This window comes from Adiantum capillus-veneris, chromosome 11, assembly GCF_014529385.1.
Source record: "Adiantum capillus-veneris isolate H3 chromosome 11, ASM1452938v2, whole genome shotgun sequence".
Classification (NCBI taxonomy): Eukaryota; Viridiplantae; Streptophyta; class Polypodiopsida; order Polypodiales; family Pteridaceae; genus Adiantum; species Adiantum capillus-veneris.
This window is the reverse complement of record NC_140941.1, coordinates 13,189,952-13,211,012: the sequence shown is the minus strand read 5'-3', so window position 1 is coordinate 13,211,012 and position 21,061 is coordinate 13,189,952. Positions and strand designations below refer to the sequence as shown.

At 43.6% G+C, this 21,061-nt stretch overlaps 1 protein-coding gene across 2 annotated transcripts in view; it reads left to right on the top strand.

The window, feature by feature from the left end:
• Window positions 1–21,061, top strand: part of LOC147446904 (callose synthase 9-like) — a 146,392-nt gene that overhangs the window by 65,215 nt on the left and 60,116 nt on the right. For both annotated transcript variants that reach the window (XM_086522848.1, XM_086522849.1), the window contains exons 11-19: window positions 1,518–1,603; window positions 1,737–1,815; window positions 2,115–2,237; window positions 2,324–2,426; window positions 2,695–2,818; window positions 7,781–7,970; window positions 8,047–8,099; window positions 8,214–8,274; window positions 8,384–8,465. In XM_086522848.1, coding sequence (XP_086378974.1) covers window positions 1,518–1,603; window positions 1,737–1,815; window positions 2,115–2,237; window positions 2,324–2,426; window positions 2,695–2,818; window positions 7,781–7,970; window positions 8,047–8,099; window positions 8,214–8,274; window positions 8,384–8,465 — 901 coding nt within the window. The remainder of the gene's footprint in view (window positions 1–1,517; window positions 1,604–1,736; window positions 1,816–2,114; window positions 2,238–2,323; window positions 2,427–2,694; window positions 2,819–7,780; window positions 7,971–8,046; window positions 8,100–8,213; window positions 8,275–8,383; window positions 8,466–21,061) is intronic.

Sequence of the window (21,061 nt, the reverse complement as noted above, 5' to 3'; positions counted from 1 at the left end):
TTTCAAGGGTTCTGGGGAAAACAAGTAAAAATAAAAATAAATAAAAATATATATTACTTATTTACGGAAGGCAACAGGAAAAATACACCTCTTAGTGACACATGCTCATCATCTTCACACAAAGTATCCATTCCGCATCGGGTGATGACCATACGCTGAGATCTTGGGTACTCAAGTCCACGAGGAACTTGGGTTCTTGAAGTTCTTGGTCCTTGAGGTTCTTGAGTTGTTGAGGTTCTGGAGGTTCTTGTGGTCTTTCTGTAGCTTGCAATCTGTGTTAGAGAAGGCTTTTCTCTTACCCGAGCTCTACTCTTCCCTCCGGGCACTCTTGGTGGCCTTGCGCTCACACCAAGGTTGCTTTTCCCCACCTCATGTCGATTGGCCGGCTGCTAAGTGCACGGTCCGCTCAATGCGTGAAAAAAGGATCAAGGGGAGGCCAGACAAGCCCTTCTTTCTTGGGTTACTTGTCACTCTTCAAAAACACGATTACGAATTGACACGTCTAAGCGGACTTGGGTTACATGCGACCGTAACAAACAAAAAATTTCTTGTGGTTCTTTCCTTGAGTGATACAGAAACACTGCCAAAGCTCTGATACCAATGTAAGCTGCAACGGAAATGAATGTTGAACTTTGCTCAAGATGAGTGCTCCGAAGTGCTTCAAACTACCGTGCTCAAAGTTTCCTCATCCTTGGTTTTCTTGCCCACTTTATGTGGATTTTTGGATGGTGTGATTTAGCCCACATTGTTGTTAGGATCATGCAAAAGTTCTCTTGTAAGATATGGGAAACTAACACATGCTCTTTTCCACCCAATTGTGCCATATATAGGCCCTTGGCCGTGCTAAATATAGGCCTCTGTACCGCATGGTGTCATGGCCCTTGGCCTACTCAGTCCTACCTTAGGCACGACATTACTCTCCGCTTCGAGAAGCGTTTCTATCCTCAAAAACAAAAGTGATGAGATCTTTGTAAGAACACTAATGTTTTCCACAGTGGCATTCCTTGTGGATCTAGCTATTCATTCAACCGATATACGATTTATTAGGAGGTTTAATGAAACCAAGAAAAGCATCTTGAAGAGGTGTCTAAATGAATGACCACGTTAAAGATTTTTGAAGGTACTAGAACATGCTCTTCTCAACTTTCCATGGGAGCAACGTGCTTACCTAACTTTTTAGCAAAGATTAAGTCCTCGACTTGCTACCATTTCTCATAAGTAAACAACCCCATCATAACTGGTGATCAAGGTAGAAAACCTGACATAAACATGAAGGGGCTAAACCTAGTTGCAACATGATTTGCATCATGGTAGGCCACTCCAAACTAGAGAGGTAATATTTCCAATCAGTTAAAAGGATTATTGGAAGTGTCTTAGGGGATTAAGATGCTGTTTTAAATGCTTCTGTCCTTGGGACTACCTTTTAGACAAGGAGCTATTACTGGAGGCAGTGTTTCATAGTAGGTGTAAATCTCATAGTATTTGTTTCATCAGCTATTATTGAATTTTTTTTGCAGGAAGCTGCCAAGGTTGGTGGCTATGGAGGCAAAAGACTTCCTCATTCCAAGTGGCGCAACTACGACGATTTCAATGAGTTCTTTTGGTATGATTCAGTTGCTTTTGTGTAGCAAAGACGCTTAAAATTTGATGTTTATTTTTTGTTTGTTGGCGTTGTTTTGGTTGAAGTTGAGAAGGGCCTTGCTTAGGCTAGTTCTCTCTTGACATGGTTTTGGCAGGTCCTCAACTTGCTTTGAGCTTGGGTGGCCTTTAAATCTCGACTCACCATTTTTCTCTAAAAGCAAGATTTATACTGAAGTAAGATTTTGGTGCATATGCATTTGAATTTTCAGGGTCAATTGTATATTATTGTCATGTTGAACTAGTGCATAGTCTTGAGGCTTGAACCTTACACAGTCATAACATCTTATTATATAAGCTCTCATAAGCATATCAATCTCAGATGCTTCAACTTTCATAAGCATATGAATCACAGATGATTTAGCTCTCATAAGTTCATCATTTACAAATGATTTGAGAATATCTAGTTTGACAGTTGAATATCAGGGTTCATACTTCTCAAACTTCTGAGGGATGATGTGCTTATTCATGTACAGGCTGGCAAGCCCTCGCCAATGAGACGAAGGATTGGGAAAAGCTCCTTTGTAGAGCACCGTACCTTCTTTCACATTTATCACAGTTTTCATCGACTTTGGATGTTCCTAGTGTTAGCTTTTCAGGTTGAAAGCCATGTTTCTGATTCCAATTGTTACAAGAGAATTGGACGGGATAAGATTGTGTAGATGACCTTTTTTGTATCATGTAGGGGTTGACAGTGATTGCATTTGCGAGCAATTTCGCCAGCTTGACTACAGTGAAGGGATTGCTTAGTCTTGGCCCTACATTTGTAGTGATGAAGTTCATTCAGTGTACGTTGAAAGAATATGATTTGATCTTAGCCTTAGTTATATAGTTTTTGATTATTGGCGAATTGGTGAATAATTGTGAGAATATGAGAATTTAAGATCTGTAATCCTTCACCACAAATAATATGGCGGAAATTAAAGAATTTAAGTGTTGTTTTTAAAGTGAGTGATTATCGTACCTTTCAATTTAGTCCGAACTGAAAGTTCTAATGATTATCGATGAATGAGTTAGAATCCAGTGCTAATATATTGAACTCTGTTTTTCTGCCAGCTATTCTAGATATTTTCCTCATGATTGGAGCCTACAGGAATGCACAGGGCAATGCTGTTGCAAGGATATTTATAAGATTTTTTTGGTTTGGAGCATTGTCGGGAGCTCTTACGTTTTTGTACCTGTAAGTTCTTTGTTTAAATGTCAAGCTTTGTATTGCTTGCAAGCCGTGAACTTTATACACAGACTAAACTTGGTAAAAGACTTCTGTGCTTAATTTTCAGGGTAGGACTAATGTTCAAGGCTTCACATTGTCTAATAGGACGGTTAATGGTCTTAAGGAAAATGGTTAGCTAAAAGGCTCCGCTCTGAGACAAACTGCAAAAAAAATTAGAGGAGGTCACTTGACACACCTGTGGCCAAATTCCATGGCTAGGTGGCACTCACTCTTTTTTAGGTCTAACACTTTGAGGCACAAAGCCCAGGACAAAAGGATAAAAAGATAAATGCAGGTTACTTAGAGGAAAAATTCCAGAAAATTCAAAAAGGATAAACCATGTAAGTAGCTCTTGCTGATCTAACATTCTTTTGACACGATTCCATTGGGTGCCCTACCTATTACTTCTACCCGTTGGGTCGAGCAAGTCGCTTTCTGAGAGAGAAATCTCTTGATTTCTCAATACTGCACATTGAGCCGGAAGCAGAAGAAAACAGTTGCACAATCTCAGGCGCTCTTCTTAGCATTTCTGAGTTGGCTTTGAGAAAGAGCAAAGAGTCACTTCGTGGAGATTGTTGGATATCCTTAAGACTACCTTTAAACTATTCAACAAGAATGAGATAGATATAAGGATTATGGTCAGGAGAAGCATTATTGAGCCTTTCAAGGAAGGTCATGAGGTTTTTAAGGAAATAGGGTTTTGGCCAACATTATGCTTGGTAAGCTTTTTTCTATAAGTTGATGTTTTGTTGCTTGGTATCGGTTATTTAGTAGCTTGCTAATCACATCATCAAGGGTTGCCACAATGGTAGGAATGGTAAGACTCTGGCTAATGTAACCACCTTTCATCTACCACCATTTGTTGCAAATCATCGTTTCATTTCCTCAAGATGTACATTAAACTTAAGGTGAGCTTTAAAGATACTAAATTTTTTCATTAAAAAATGAACATTTGAACTTCACACCAGTCTTAAAATTGGAGATTCAAAGAATAGAAAAATCTTGGGAAGCTTACCGGCAAAGACAAGAAAGATGTAGCAAAATCAGATCTTCACTCACTTCTTGAGAGCCCATTTGCAATGGGTAATGAACAACCCTATACACCATGTGCCAATTGAAACAACAGGTCGAGACAGACGTTTAGCACTTCAAACAATTGAACAGATAGAGAAAATCCACACGACACGGAGTGGTGGAGTTCCACTCTTAAACGGCAATGGCCCCAAACAATGGCGCCCCTTTTGGTATTTCTTTATATTGCTTCAACAAGTTACAACTCTATGGCTGTGCTCTTGATCTCTTGCAGGTAGCATACCAGAGAGAAGAAGAAGCAGAAGAGAATTTTAACGTCGTAGGAAACTATCCCAAGAGAGAGCCCACAACACGTATTTAAAGGCATTTGGCTTGTATAAAAGCAGTTACATGAAAGCAGCAAGTCTAAAAGCATCTGGTCCAAAAGCAAGTGCCTAGAGGGTTGTTCGTACGTTGCTGCCATGCCATCGGTTGCTAGCGCAATTCGTGGATTTTGTACAGCAAGCCACGTCATTAGCTTTATGCAATTTGTGTGGTGTGAGTGTGCGATGTGCTTTATTTAAAGTTTTGCCCCTCAACTAGAGTTCTGTAAGTTAGTGAGGGCTTCTTCTGCTTTTGCTAGGATTTAGGCCTCTTGGGATCTGCAGGTTGGCCACGGTTAAGATCCGGGCCCCCCTTTGTGTCACAAACTGGTGATGTGGCTGCCCTGTACACCCTCCCTTGGCATGGACAACCCAATATGCCATTGTAAGGACAGTTTGTTGCGCCGTTTGGCACGCTTTCCAAAACCTGTCAGAAAATTACAGCAAGCTTTAATTCTCTGTTTTGCCCTGTACCTGCTGCCTAAACTCTGTGGTACACTCGGGACTTTTGCTCAAGCTCTAGGGCACCTGTATGAGCAAATAGCACCAAAACCTAAGCCCTTCAATTTTTGTATTGCAGCTTGTTTTGCCCTAATTTCGGACTTGTACCTGTCTATGAGGGCTTCTACACGATCCTCTCACTATTTCCCATGCACAGGTTCCTCGCAATTCCACAGCCTGAAATGCGAGAAATCAGCATAAAACAGTGGGGAGAATTCCTATACTTGTTTGGGGGTTGCAGTTAGCTACCTGAGGTACCTGTTCAAGAGGCTCTTGCCTTAGCAATCGAGCATAAAACCCACACAACTGTACATGTTCAGCTGCGAAAGCCCTCTTGTGGGGCATTATGGTACGTATTTATGTGGGAGAGAGAGAGACCAGAGGGAACGGATCACCTCCGTACATAAAGCACGGAAGAGGGAAGCACACCACACTGCTCGTGCACCTGAAAATCCACCATGTGGCTGAAATGCAGCTGAGCGTTCAATTTCAACGCCCTCTCTCTCTCTCAAGCTGGAAAGTACCCAAAAAATGTGCCAAGTGGCACTCATGCATGGTTTTCCCGCTTTGTACCTTACGACCCAAAAATATCTCAACCGGTTGCTTAGTTGACTTAGCGGCAGAGTAATAAAATGTTTCTCTCGTCATTCGGAATTAATGACGCGAACATGTTTTCAAGGTCTAAAAATAGTAACTCCCTAAATTTCAGAGATCACTTCCATTGCATTCCCTCGGGTCTTCCGACCATCTTTCAACACTGTGACCGCATCTAAAAATGCAATGTGGCTCAGATACAGTGACTTCCAATCAGTGTCCACTCACAGGAGTGCACATTCATTTCCGGCCAGACACTCTATCGTGCACCTTTTCCAGTGGCCAAGCACATAGTCCCGATCCTCTGTCATTCTATTCTTCAATGCCAATTCTAAGGCTCAGACAAACCATTAGTCCAATGTCCCAATGGCCGTCTTCTCTGGCCATGCAATGGTCCAAGCTTAATCCAAGAAAATTGGGGGAAAGCAACAACAAAAGAAGAAGAAAAAGATATATCTATATATATAGATAGAGAGAGCAATTGCAAAAATATAACCATCTGGTAACATCAATAACTACAAATGAGGCCTTTGTCTCCCTTTTATAATAGTGGCCGTGTTCACACTGCGTCCGTCGGGACACCGGACACCCATCCCGAGGATCCCCTCTCTTGTGAATGGGACATAGCAGAGGTCATTTAACTTCGTGCAAAAGAAAGCTTGCCAAGTCCTGGAGCATTCGATTGGGTAGCGATTGAACTCCACCATTGCATAGCATTATGTTTTAGAAATCCTGCATCTCCAGAGATCTTTGATTGTTTGGTGTAGTTTTCTAGTGCATAAGTGTTGTAGGAATTGCAAGGCTTTCTTTCTATCTTTCGCTCCAAAAAAGTAAAATTTTTTACTGTGGTTCCACCATCCTTAAAATCTTTAGGTTGGTTTGGTGCAAACCCCGGATGTGGATAGTAGGGATGTCCATGAGGGCTCCAACCATTATACCTAGGAGGAGGTGGTGGTGGGGGAGGTGATGGCAATAGCGGTGGCAGAGGCGGTTGCTTAGGATCAACGTCATACTGTTGTACCATGTTCCTAAAAACTCGCCCAATTGGAATAGAAGGCTGAGTAGGTTGTTGGTTAGAAGCTCTTGTACTTTTTGGTGCCAGAGGAGGTGGTACCACCTGGGGCATGCTAGGGGTCAACATGTAATTTAGGAATTGTTGAAAACTTTGCAGCATCGGAAGATTCTGTTGAGGATGCTGCGAAAGTATGTCACGGAGCTCGTCGAGAAGAAACTGCACGTACTCTGTGGAATCTAGAAACGCCATCTTGCTCGGTCTATTCTTTTAAGGACTGGTATGCTTCCAGAAAACCACACGATTGGAGCTCTGACACCACTATAACAGGATAGTACCACGTGCCAACGGAAAAGAACAGACTAAACAGATTTTAGGTGCTTCGAAACAACCGAACTGAAAGAGAGACACTTCACACGAGACATGGAGTGGCGTAGTTCCACCCCCAGAGAGCACTGGCCCCAAATTGTGGCACCGCTTTCGGTATTTCTTTATATTGCTTCAACATGGTACAACACTTGCCGCGTTGCTCCGTATCTCCTGCGAAAAGGATGCCAGAGAGTGAGCTCTTGGTTCGTATATAAAGGCTCTAGGCCATCCGAAAGTAGTTACATGAAAAGCTTAGAGTCTAAAAGCATCTGATCTCCAAAAGCTAGCGCCCCACGGGCTGTCCATACAAAGTGCCATGTTAGCACCTGTCAACGCACTTTGCAGAGGCATCCATACAGCTTGTCACGTCATCAAGGATCGCGGAAATTCGTACTGCAAGCCATGTCATCATCTTTTACATAAGTTAGATTGTGTGTGTGTGTGTGTTTGACTCTTAGGCCCCGTCAGACGGGGGTCCCTTAAGTTGTTGGGGGTTAGGTTTTTTAATCCTAACCCATTGGCCACCTGGCGAGGCTTTGTAAGTTGGTGGTGACTTCTTCTTCTTGTGCTTCTGCTAGGATTTAGGCCCCTCGGCCATTATTTACCAGGCTAAAGTTAGGGCTAGGGAGTCCTAGCCCTTTGGGTCTTCAATGGCTTGACACGCCAGCAGTTTGTGACACAGACCCACCCATGCCTGACATGATGCATTCTACACGCTCATTTTGATATCGGATGGAGCTATCTAGATACACACATCGCATGATTGTACTCCTTGAGCATATAGCTTCTCACCCCTAGATTTAGAGCTGCATCCCTCCCATCACTCAGATTCTTGTGTACTACAACGTTTGATATTATCATGTGTTTTGTGGTGTCTCATATAGTTTTAGCGAGCTCTTAGTGCATCTTGAGCCTCTGGATATTGTTGGCAACAGTTTGTATTTAAGCATCTTTACCAAACAGGAGTCCACATAAATTGCACTTCTTGGTTCAAGGGTACATAACATCTCTCTCGCTTCGATTGGTTTTGGAGGTAATTCCCAATCTTTTATTCTGCAGGCTGGTTCTCAATCAGAGCAATGGAAATTTTTCAGACTCTTCTCTGTTACAGTTGTATACAGCCATTCTAGGTCTATATCTGGTTCTCCATCTTGTTGTAACTCTCCTTCTTCGAGTTCCTGTATTTCGAGCATGGACCCAAATGAGCAGTCGTTGGGGAGTGGTACGGTTTGTCAAATGGATGCATCAGGTATTCACACACACCACTTTGACCACCTGCTAACTGTGGGCTTTTTTTGTTAAACCCATTTGCATGAATTTTGCAGGAGCAGTACTATGTTGGACGTGGACTATATGAAAAAACAGGAGATTATTTACAGTAAGCTTTTCCTGACTTGGATGCCTTCTTTGAATTTGTCTTTGGAGATACTTTTGTTTGCCAACAGTAATTTGACATGTCATACTGTGTTCGATGTTTATGGCCATTGAGCAGATATGTGTTATTTTGGGCTCTTGTTCTGGGCTGTAAGTTTCCTTTCACCTATTTTCTTCAGGTAACTATTATGGCTTGTTTTCTTTCATTCAAATAGGTGTATTAGCCTTTATTGAAGAAACCAGTGAAAAGAGCTGTTAAAACCCTTTCTTGTTATGCTTATCCTGTAGATCAAGCCATTGGTCGAACCAACTCAAATTATAATTGGCTTCAATGATCTTACTTACACTTGGCATGACTTTGTGTCACAAGGTATGCTATTTGGTGACTACATGTTCTAATAAGTAACGTGCTCTCAGTTTCAAGAATTTTCTTGGTTTCTTTCCACACAATGTGCCAATATACATTTGAAATGGTGTATGACATTACATTAGTGGCACACCTGATCTATGAGTCGTTTTTTTTAGTTCTTCCATAACAAACCATGCATTTTAATAATTCTAAAGAACACACACACACACAGAGGTACTGCTATTTACTTTAAGTAACTACATCTTTTTCCACACCTTCACACACACTCACATACACATGCATTGCTTTCGGCTATAACCATCCCCGCACAACTTCAAAAAAAAGATGTAATTGTAAGATCATCGTGACCACTGTGTGGTCTCGGGAGATAAAAAAAATTGAAATCCATTGCAATACTTTCCGAGGGGCGGGTGGGTATGGGTAAAGGCTGTAACAATCCCTGTGCTTTATGCCTGTCAAACTTGACCTTCTGACATACTAAGCAACTGCGCACAAACTCTTCCACATCCTTTTTGAGTCTTGGCCAAAAGAAGTATCTCTCTACCCCTTTCATGGTGGTAGCAATGCTGCGGTGACTCGTAAAAAGGTGGACAGTGGCATTTAGTCATAACCTTTTCCCTCAACGGCTGTGTAATGCACAACATGGTTTTTCTCATCAAGTAGCCATCCCGAATGGAATATCCCGCTACTTTCTCCCCATCCCGTATCCGTGTGAAAACGTCTGTAAAATTTGTATGTGGCATATTGGTCGACCATATCCTCGAAGCTCCTATGATGTATCGCGGAAATAGCCAGAACCAACGGCTTTCGAGACAAAGCATCTGCCACCACATTCTTCTATCCCTGCACATGGACAATCTGGAAGTGAAACTGTGACAAGAAGTTCGTCCACCGCATTTGCTTTTCCGAAAGCTGCTTCTGTGACAAGAAGTAGCGCAAACTCTGATGGTCTGTAAAGACAATAAAATCCGCTCCGAGTAGGTAATGCCGCCACTGAGTAAGATTATGGATAACCGCCAAAAGCTCTTTCTCATAAATCTGTGCTGTGATCTCCGGCCTTGAGAACAATCGGTTGTCGTAAGCAATGACATGGCCTTCTTGCATTAAGACCGCACCCAGACTACGACCACAAGCATCACAATATACTTCAAATGAGTTCTGCAAGTCCGGCAAAGTCAAAACTGGTCCCGTAGTCAAGTTCTCTTTCAATGTCTGAAAGGCAGTCACCTCTGTGGATCCCCACGAGAAAGGGACTCCTTTCTGTGTCAAGATATGCAAAGGGGAAGCAACCTCTGCAAACTTTCGAATGAACCACTTGTAGTACGAACACAGTCCCAAGAAGCTTCTAGCTTCATGGACATTCTTCAAATCGGGCCAATCACGGATAGTCTCTATCTTGGCTGGATCCATTTGCACTCCTGTTGCTGAGACAATATGTCCCAAAAAGTGTATCTCTGGTAGGAAAAATTCACTTTTCTTTGCATTAATCACTATCTTGTGATCTCGTAATGCTTGAAAGACCTGAAACAAATGATCTCTGTGTTTTGCCTCATTCTTGGAGAAAACAATGATATCGTCAAAGAAAGTGCCAACAAATAGCCTGTACTCTCGAAAAATCGTGTCCATCATCCGGTTAAATGTCGCAGGAGCATTGGTTAAGCCAAAAGGCTTCACCAAAAACTCAAATAACCCAAAAGTCGTCTGAAAAGCTGTCTTGTAGACGTCTCCCGGCGCGATCCTCATCTGATTATATCCACTCTTCAGATCAATCTTGCTAAAACACGAGGATCCCTGTAATCAGTGGAGTATATCATCGATCCTAGGAATCGAAAATCTGTTCTTGATGGTGATTTTGTTGAGAGCTCTATAATCGATGCACATTCTCCAAGATCCGTCTTTCTTTTAAACCAACGACACTGGAGAGCAGTATGGTGAAGTACTTGGCTGGACAAGACCCTTTTCCAAGAGGTCTTTCACTTGGTTAATAATCTCTTCATTCTCTGCTCGGCTCACACGGTAAGGTGGCCGGTTCTGTGGTGTGCTTCCAGTTCTCAGATCAATTGTATGATCTTCAGCCCCTCTAAAAAGCAATCGGCATGAGTGGAGAAAAATCTTGGCGTTCTTTTGTTCAGGTCAAAACATATTCGACCTTTATCTATTGTTCAGTTCTCTCCCAAAAGGATGAGTAAAGAAACTGAAGGTCATCAAGTACAATCTCTGAGCCCTTCATTTGTCAAAGTCGCTTTTTCGGCCCGGTAGTCAACCACGGTGTAGCTCTTGTGGTACCAAGGGATTTCAAGTAGATGTCACTCGCATGTCCTGAACACCCTTGTCATTGCAAACGAAGTTTGCCAATGCTCGGTGTAATGGCAACATCCCGTCTGGGTGCCACACGAACTACCTCCGCGTGTGGCCTCAGCCTGTCGGGCGTAGTTCCAAATCGAGCCGTCAATTCTAAGTGAAAAGAAGCTGACCTTGGCTCCTTCATAAGAGCTTCCCGATCCTTCACTTTGCCCCAAAAACGGCAAAGTTTGTTCTTTCATTCATTTGATTCGATTCAGGTCCCACGCCATGTGGTACCAATTCTGCTTTTTATCTACCTTTTTAGCCACGTCTCTCAGCTGCTTTAGAACTTTGTGGCCTTTCTTCATCTTGTTCATTCGGTGCCTTGTTAGGGCACTTCACGGAGATATGTCCATGTTCCCCGCATCCAAAGCACTTCCCTTCCCTGATGAAGCGAGCTCTCTCCTCGGGAGTAAGCTTGGGTCGTGCATCCTTCTTTTCTAGGTTGCTCTCTCTCTTTCTACTTTCATTCGCTAAAGTCTGTTCGGCTTGTTGTGTCATGACCTCATCGATGGGGTAGGTCAGACTGCCAGATTGAATGGGAAAGCCCCGCTTCGCATGACTCATCAACTCCTGAATAGAAGCTGACTTCTGTTTCAAGCATTGATCTCGGATCTCTGTAGGTAGACCCAAGGTGAACCGCTCAATCTGTTCTCTGAACGAGATCTTCTTGAATGAAGAGGCGGGTAGAAAAGAGCTCAAGAATCTCTCACAGTAAGCATCCACTGTATCTCTCTTGGTCATCCGAAGATGGTTCCAAGCAGCTCGTATATCGCGTTCATACTCTTGCGTCAACCAAGAAGAAATAAAAAGCTTCTTAAATTTCAGCCATTTAATTGGCGCAGTCTCGTTTAAAAGAAGCGTGGACCACCAAGTTCGAGCATTCCCCTTAGAGTAAGAGGCAGCTCTCCGAATCTTGGAGTGCTTTGAGTAGCGTCCTCCCTCAAAAGCGATGTCAAACTGCTGTATAAAAGACAAAGCCTTTGAAGCATCTTTGTATCCTGAAAAAGTGTCAAATTTGATGGACTGTCCACCCTCCTTAAACTCTCGGACTTTCTTGCTTTTATCTTCCAGAAAGTCGTACTGGTTGGCTTTATAAAAATTCTTCTTGTTCGCATAAAATTTTCTGTCATCGGAGTCTGGATTGTGTGTAGACGAGTCCTCTGTAGAACTGTCACTCACTGGGCGAGATTTAGACTTCTTTGCCTTTTTCTTGCCCTTTTCGAAGCGTTGTTTCTTGCTTCGCTTTTTGTTTTTTTCTGTCTTCTTCGCTCGAATCTGAAGAGCTAGAAGAACTGTCAGAAGAAGAAGAAGAAGAACTGGGTACTTCTTCAAATCGAACACGCTTCTTTTATTTCTTTGCTTTGTCAAAAGTCGATTGACGATCCAAATAACCCGGGAAGTTAGTGCCTTTCTTTTGCTTTTTGCCGTGCTTTTTAGCTTTATTCTGCGCATCAAAAAGCTGAGCAATCCGTGCATCAACCACCTCTTCTAATTCCTTCTCTGAATATTGCTTGTGAGCAGAAGGTTTCTTGAGAGTGGGTTTCGGAGGTGGTGGTGTGGTTTTCTGCCATTGCTCGTGCGCTTCCTGAAAAGAAGTCTCACTAATATATTTTACTAATTTCGGGTCCTTCACAAAACTGAGCATCATCTTTGTTGTATCGCTGATCAATTGACGATGCTTCATCTGTCTTTGCTCCGCCTGAATAGGCCGAGGCGGGCCATACTCTTTGCCAGAATCTTCGTTGTGATCCCCGCTCGCATCTCTGGATGCAGATGGAGTCGATTGATCCTTGCGGGAAGCCATAGGTGTCGGGGAAAAAGAAATTGGGGATCGGATTTCTCGTAGAAGAGAAATCGGCCGTGCTCTGATACCACTGTAATAGACTTGGACACTCCAAGTCAAGAATCAATCACAACAACACCAAAAAACCACTTTAAAACAGTTCACAGTTCACAATAGATTTGCATTGGCCCGGCGGAGTTCCGTGCCTAGAGATATGGGCCCCAAAGACTGGTGCTCCTTTCGGTATTTCTGTATGTATTAATCAGTTTCAAAGTACAAGAGAGCGGCTAGGGTTTCACTCTCAGATTCTGCGTCGAGATGCCCTGCAGAGTGAGCCCAAACCGCTTATTTATTGTTTACAAGGGATGCCATAAGCAGAGCCCCAAAAGCTTCCAATCAAAAGAAAACTCTGTTTTTCTCACAAGCCCACTCTAGGGCTTTAGTAAAATAAAGCAATGGAACTCTCTCTCTCTCTCTCTCTCTCTCTCTCTCTCTCTCTCTCTCTCTCATGGCAATTGCGTAGAAAAATAAAGCAACTGCCGCCAAAAGCTACTGAAAAAGCTACCACAAATTCAGCTCGAAATTCCGCCGCATTTTACGAAAATCTTGCCACGTCATTAGCTGGGAAATCAGCGTTGCTGCACTTTTAGGGATAGGGTTAGGGTTAGGGTCTTTGCTGTTTTTAGTGTTTCTGGCAGATTTTAGGATTTGCAGATTTAGGGTTGTCAGCAGTAGTCATGGTTTCGGCTCCCGGTGTCACCAGGAGGTGTATTTTTCCTGTTGCGTTCAATAAATAAGTACTATATATTTTTATATATTTTTATTTTTACTCGTTTCCCCGGGGCCCTTGAAAAGGTGCATGTGGACATTGCATGGCCAGTGTGAAACGACTGCGGCCGAATAGGTTTCTCACATCGGGAGTCTGGGTCGGTCAGTCGGGAACTGGTCGGGCCAGTTAGCACTGAATTCTGATGAGTAGGGAAGCCTGTGCCCGCCAAATGAAATCTGGGCCACTCGGAAAGTCACTTACAACTTTATAAGTGAGTGGGAGCTAGGGAATTAACTCAAAGGGGCAAACTGGACGCTTGGCAATTGTAGAGCCATTTGCAGGACACCTCAGCTGGAGGGGGCGCCCATTTGAGGCTGGGGCTGATTTTTGCTCATGCAAGTGACCTACAGTGTGTGTGTGAGTAGTGGGTGCAGATCTACAGCTTTAATGGAAAGCTTGCCTTCTCCTCTGTCTCATGTAGCGCGATGACTTGCTCTCGTGCATCTCTCTCCCCCATTTGGCACATATGGTAATGCCCCATTAGTTGGGCTACTCAGATGAACATGTACAGTTTTGGGGGTTTATGCGCGTTTGCTAAGGCAAGCGCCTTTTGAACAGGAACCGGATTAGCTAATTGCTAATCCCCCACAGGTACGCACAGTTCCATCGTGAAAGATTGCGAGTTCGGAGAGTTTTCTCGCGTTAAAACTCGTCCAATTCACAGGGGAACTGTCCCATTGTGTGCGGGAGCCCTTGGGACACACGTAGGTGTGTTTGCTCTGCTAAAAACGATCGGAAACAGCGAATTACAGCCTGCTGTGTTTTTCTGCAGGTTTAGGGTTTCGCACCTAAACTGCAAGGGAACACCGGGGGAGCCTCGTGAGAGCCTTGGGATGCGTGTACAGGCTTTTGTGCACCCGGAAGTGAAAAGCAGGGAATTACAGCCCGTTGAATTCTTGTGACAGCTCACCAGAAAGCTTCCAGATAGCGATGGAATCTGTCCTAGACAGGTGCTTTTGACCTACAGGGGTTTTTGCGCCGTTATGTTGCCAAAATCAGGTCGAAAACCTGCGTTTTCAGCCCTCGCCAGGTTTGGACAGCTTTGTGAAAGCTTGTGCTAAGTGGTCGGATCGTCTACCTTAATTTGAATAAAGAAATACCGAACGGGGCGCCAGTCTTTGGGGCCTACAGGGTGTCGGTCTCGTGTGCGCCGTGACATTCTAGTCGTTGGACGCAATTGTGTTCTCTTCCCTTCTCAGTGCTCTGTGTAAAGTTAACAGGTAATTGAAGTAGTACCGCCCTCTACGTTGTACATGCCGGTTATATGGTTCCATCGACGGGATAGTCACTTTTTCTTCAAAAAGTGCAACGTGGATTGTTGTGGGTGAAAGCAACACAGAGCTTGTCGATATGGCAGAGAAGAGAGACCAAGTACCTGAAGAGGGATCTTCCTGACATGGCTCAGAGAAAATTCCTTCAACTCTTCAAAAAGAGGACAGGTTGTTTAGAACTCAACTGCGTTGCTACATGGACATGTTTCAGCAGTTGGCTAACAACCCAAGGATGCAGGAGTTCTTACAGGCTCCGACACAGGGTTTTCGGCCTCCTACACAGGGCATGACTGAGCCGTTCCAGGAAAAGGAGATTTCCAATGTGCAGAGGACTCATGATGCTCGAAGGAAAGCCCATGTGGTTGAGCAACTAGCGGTGTCCAATGATCCAAAGCAACTTGCTTTAGCTGGACAGGAACGTTTGTGAATGGTCAAGGGAGTAATGAACACGCTATGCGTAAGACCCTTCCATTACCTATTACTTATCCTGGTTATTTTGGAGGTGGTTCAATGTTTCAAGCTATGGTTGGACCTTCCACAGGTTATATGCCAGGGAATGTGTTCGGGACAATGCAAACAGGCATGGGTAACTCTATGTACGCGAACATGGGTGTCCAACCAGGTTTTCAGGGTGCCTATGGCCAGTTTCGAGTGCTTGGAACACAATTTGGTATGGCTGGTTTTTCGCAGCCATACGTACAAAATGCAGATACGACAGGGAAAACAATTGATGCGAGTGCTGGAATGAACACTTATGGAGCACCATTGTTTCAGGCACCTGTTCATGATAATGTGGCTCCTTTGAGTCAGCCCAAGGATAGGTGGGCAGGGAATGAAGTTTGAAACTTTCAGAGGAACTGAGGATCAATTAAAGGCTTTGACCTTCATACAACAGTTCGGTGCAGCTTATGCTGGAGGAAACTTCATGGAATCTTCAAAGATACGCAAGGCTGCCACTTTCTTGAAAGGGAATGCGCTTCAATGGTGGACCGCATTGTTGAACCAGGGTCAAGCCCCAACAATGTGGGTCCAATTCAAACAGCTTTTTGCGCCTGCATGGTTGACAAACACTTTTGAAGTGGATGTGATAGCAGAATGGCACGAGTTGAATGCTAAACAGTGTGCGAATCTGGAAGAGTACAATAAACAGTTTTGGGCCGCACTGTTGCCAGTCACCTCTTACAGGTTTGTGCCATTGTCAGAAGAGATTGAGAAGTAGTGTTGCGGATTGCCCAAGAAAATCAGGGACTACTGCACAAAGACTACTGTCATGAATATGTTTCAGTTGATAGAGAATGCAAGAGTGGCCAGCAATCTGTCAAAGGGAGACTCCGATGGATTTAATAGCCACAAGAAAGGGTCCCAAGGCAAACAGTTTTCAGCCAAGGGCAATGTTGTAGCAAAGCCTTCTGAGCCTCCCAGAAAGAAGCCCTCCACTGAAGAAGGTGACACGTCCAAGAAGCAGTCTAAGTCTTCTTCGGGACGAGGACAAGGACAAAAAAGGCATTTTTCTGGCAAAACTTTTGAAGAAAGGAAAGCTCTTAGGGAGGCCAAGAAATGCTACATTTGTGAACAGGAAGGATATTTTGCAAATGAATGCCCACAGAAGAAGTCACAGCATAAGGATGACAAGTCAGACCATAAAGGGAAGAAGCCAAAGCCAAGTGCAGGACTTGTTCCAGATTTGGTTGGAGACCAGCCAAACACAGATGCCACGGAGCTGTGCAGAGCTTGGAGCAAAGTTAGAGACCAAACAGTGCTGGTTTTCTTTGATCCAGGAGCCCGTGCAAATTTGTTATCACCAGAATTGGCATCAAAGTTGGGCATTCATGCAGAGGAGATGGGTATGACAGGGGAAGCAGGTTTGGCATGCCTACGTCATTCAGAGCCTGTTACTCCCATTTTGGGAAAGCTTCGTCTGCACATTCAGAGTTATGTGGATGCGGAAGAATTTCATATTATGCTACTTGAGGGCTGTGATTTGTTACTGGGTATCCCATGGTGTTACAGGTTGCATGCTATGGTGGATACTTACAACAAAAAGATTACCCTTGTACATAGAGGAAAGACTCATGTCCTTGATGTAAAGCTTAAAGGCGAGTCTGTTCCAGTTGTTTCTGCTTCTGCTATTTCATCTGTAATAAAGAATCATCTTTCTGCGTACTTGATCTTTGCAAAAGAAGTACCTCAAGTTGTATCTAATTTGTCTACCTTAGATAAAGACGGGTCAACTTTTTTTGAGTGGTTTCAGTGATTGTTTTTCGGTCTCTTTGCTAGGGGAGTTACCTCCTGAGAGACCTGAGGATCATACCATAGATCTTGTACCAGGTTCTAGTCCACCGAATAGACCACCATACAGGGTTAGTGCAGCCCAGCAGAAAGAGATTGAGTCAGGTCATCCCCTTTTTGTTCGCCTGTACTCTTAGTGCAGAAGAAGGATGGTTCATGGCGCATGTGCATTGACTATCGCGCCTTGAATAAGAGTACTATCAAGAACAGGTTCCCCATACCGAGGATAGATGATATTCTTGATCGGCTTGAGGGAGCGTCATTGTTTACAAGGATAGACCTAAAGAGTGGCTACCATCCGATACGCATTAGTGCAGAAGATGTCCATAAGACTTCGTTCAGGACAACATTTGGTCTCTATGAGTTTCTTGTCATGGCATTCGTTCTCACAAATGCTCTTGCCACGTTTAATAGAATGATGGACATAATTTTTAGACCACATAGAAACTTCGTGGGTAGCTTCTTCGATGACATGATTGTCTATTCGAAGTCCGAAGAGGAGCATAGGGATTAGTTGACTGCGTTCAGGACAACATTTGGTCTCTATGAGTTTCTTGTCATGCCATTCGGTCTCACAAATGCTCCTGCCACGTTTAATAGAATGATGGACAGAATTTTTAGACCACATAGAAACTTCGTGGGTACCTTCTTTGATGACATGATTGTCTATTCGAAGTCCGAAGAGGAGCATAGGGATCACTTGACTGCAGTTTTCAATGAGTTACGTAAGAACAGGCTACTCATTAATGCGAAGAAGAGTGAATTCTTTTTGCAAGAGATTCACTTCCTTGGGCACATTGTTTCAAAGGATGGGGTACACATGGATCCCGCTGAAGTGGAAGCAATTAGATCATGGCCAGACTTGAAGTCCGTACATGACATCCGAAGCTTTCTAGGCTTATGTTCTTACTACAGGAGGTCATCCGAAATTTTGTTGAGATTGCTTCTCCACTCGATGCACTACAAGGAAAAGGAGTTGCTTTCAAGTGGACAGCCAAGGAAATTTTAGCGTTCAAACACTTGAAAGAGAAGCTGACTTCAGATCCGGTAATCATTTTGCCAAAGCTTTCGAAACCTTTTGTGGCTCAGTCTGATGCGTGTGGCCATAGTCTTGGTGCAGTTCTAATGCAGAATGGCCAAGTAGTCGCATATGAGAGCAGAATTCTCTTGAAGACTGAAAGGAACTTGCAAGTCTATGAGAAAGAATTGCTGGCAGTAATTTATGCTCTCACTAGTTGGAAACACTATCTGCTAGGGGCTGATTTTGTTGTCCAAATGGATGATCAAACCTTGCGATAGACGAAGCTGTCTGAGAAGCACATGCGATGGGTAAACATCTTGTCAATGTTCCATTTTCAGATTGTGCATGTGCAAGGGAAAAAGAACGTGGTGGTTGATGCGTTGTCACGAAAGCCCCAAATTTCAGCAGTGTCAATTCCGTACCATTGTGAACTAGAAGAAATGAAGAGACAATATGCTGAAGATTCAGATTTTGCAAGGATCTATGACCAACTTGTTGATGGGCACCATAATGAGCACTATATGCTTAAGAATGACTTTCTCATGATGTATGGAAAGTTATGCGTTACTAAACAGTTACGGCCAAAGATTTTGATGGAAAGTCATGCTCCACCTTATGCTAGGCATCGTGGAATTGATGCGACAGTGAAAGGGGTTGAGGCATTCTTCTATTGGCCAGCTTTGCGTCAATATGTTGACACATTTGTAAGATCATGCTTAGTATGCCAAAAAGTCAAATTTGACAGACAAAAGCAACCGGGATTGTTGCAGCCATTGCCGATCCCTGATAGGCCATGGGAAAGCATAGCAATGGACTTTATCTTTGATCTTCGAAGGACGCAAACATGCAATGATGGGATTTGGACTATCATTTGTAGGTGCAGTAAGCAGGCCCATCTCATTCCTGTGAGGAAGAAGATAAAGCGAGAACACATGTTCAAGATATTCATGAGCAATATCTTTAAATATCACGGGATGCCTCAGTCAATTGTCAGTGACAGGGATCCATGTATGACGAGTCTTTTCTAGAAGGCATTGTTTGAGAACATGGGCACTACGCTAAAGTTCTCTTCTTCGTTTTATCCGCAAACTGATGGACAGTCAGAAGAGGCAAATTCTACTGTTCTGGACCTGCTCAAATGTTATGTGTCAGAGCACAAGGCAACTTGGGAACACCATCTTCCATTGGTTGAATATGCTTACAATAACACTGTGCATACGTCAACAGGTAAGGCACCATTTGAGATAGTGGAAGGAGAGAAGAAAGTCCCCCCCATTTTGCAGACTAAGGACAAGATATTTGAGGCAGACAAGTATGTGCAAGATATGGATGAAACATACAGGAAGATAAAGATTGCTCTTGAGAAGACTCAAGCTAAACAAAAGAAAGCTGCTGATCGTCACCATCGTGAACTTGTATTTTCACTTGGTGATTGGGTGCTTTTGCGCTTTGAAAAGGCTAGGTTAAGGAAAAGGAAAGGCAAGGAACGCTTGTTTCCTAAGTTCAGTATGCGATATCATGGTCCTTTTCAGATTTCAGAAAAGATCAACGATGTGGCTTACAGGTTGAAGCTACCCGAAGGCTGGAAAATACATAATGCTTTTCATCTCAGCCTTCTAAGACCCTTTGTTGGTGATGTGCTAGAGAATATGCTTGATGAGAAACAACCCGAAGTGGAAGAATTGGATGAAATGCTGGTTCCTGAACAGATATTGGCACATAAAGAAAGAAAGGTTAGAGGAAAGGTTGCATGACGCTATTTGATGAAGTTCAAGAACTATCCATCGTTGGATGCCAAATGGATGAAAGAGTCTGAATTGGTTGATTCACCTCAGCTATTGCAATTGTATCTTGAAGCCTTTCAGATGGAACCCACAAGGACTTCATGTAGCCTTTTCTGGAGCAAGGCAAGAGAATGGTTCATGATGCTCAAGAGAGTAGTTAAGCATTTGTATCTACACTTTCCATACAGAATTTAGCTAGAGAAGTTTGTGCTTGAGAGTACACTCGAGTTCTTCTATGCTTGATATATATGTCGTAGCCAGATTGGTGGGATTGTTTAATCATCCAACGCTACATTTCCGGAAGCATGTATATCTTGGATTCCCATCATAGAATATATGTGATATCAGGAGATACCGCATGTATTATTGGCATGCAAGCGAGGTCGCTTGCAGTATTTCAAGGGTGGGGTGTGTCACCAGGAGGTGTATTTTTCTTGTTGCCTTCAATAAATAAGTACTATATATTTTTATTTTTACTTGTTCCCCGGGACCCTTGAAAAGGTGCAAGTGGACATTGCATGGCTAGTGTGAAACGGCTGTGTTTCTAACATCGGGAGCCTGGGTCGGTCGGTCTGGGACTGGTAGGGCCAGTTAGCACTAAATTCTGATGAGTATGGAAGCCTGTGTGCGCCAAATGAAGTCTGGGCCACTCGAAAAGTTTCTTACATCTTTATAAGTCAGTGGGAACTAGGGAATTAACTCAAAGGGGCAAACTGGACACTTGGCAGAAGAAGAGCAGCCTGCAGGACACCTCAACAAGAGGGGGCGCCCATTTTGAGGCTGGGGCTGATTTTTGCTCATGCAAGTGACCTACAGTGTGTTTGTGAGTAGTGGGTGCAGGTCTACAGCTTTAATGGAAAGCTTGCCTTCTCCTCTGTTTCATGTAGCGCGATGACTTGCTCTCGTGCATCTCTCTCTCCCCTTTGGCACATATGGTAATGCCCCACTAGTTGGGCTACTCATATGAACATGTACAGTTCTGGGGGTTTATGCGCATTTGCCAAGGCAAGAGCCTTCTGAACAGGAACCGGATTAGCTAATTGCTAATCCCCCACAGGTACGCACAGTTCCATCGCGAAAGATTGCGAGTTCGGAGAGTTTTCTCGCGTGAAAACTCGTCCAATTCAGAGGGGAACTGTCCCATTTTGTGCGGGAGTCCTTGGGACACGTGTAGGCGTGTTCGCTCCGCTAAAAACGATCCGAAACAGCGAATTACAGCCTGCTGTGTTTTTCTGCAGGTTTAGGGTTTCGCACCTAAACTGCAAGGGAATAC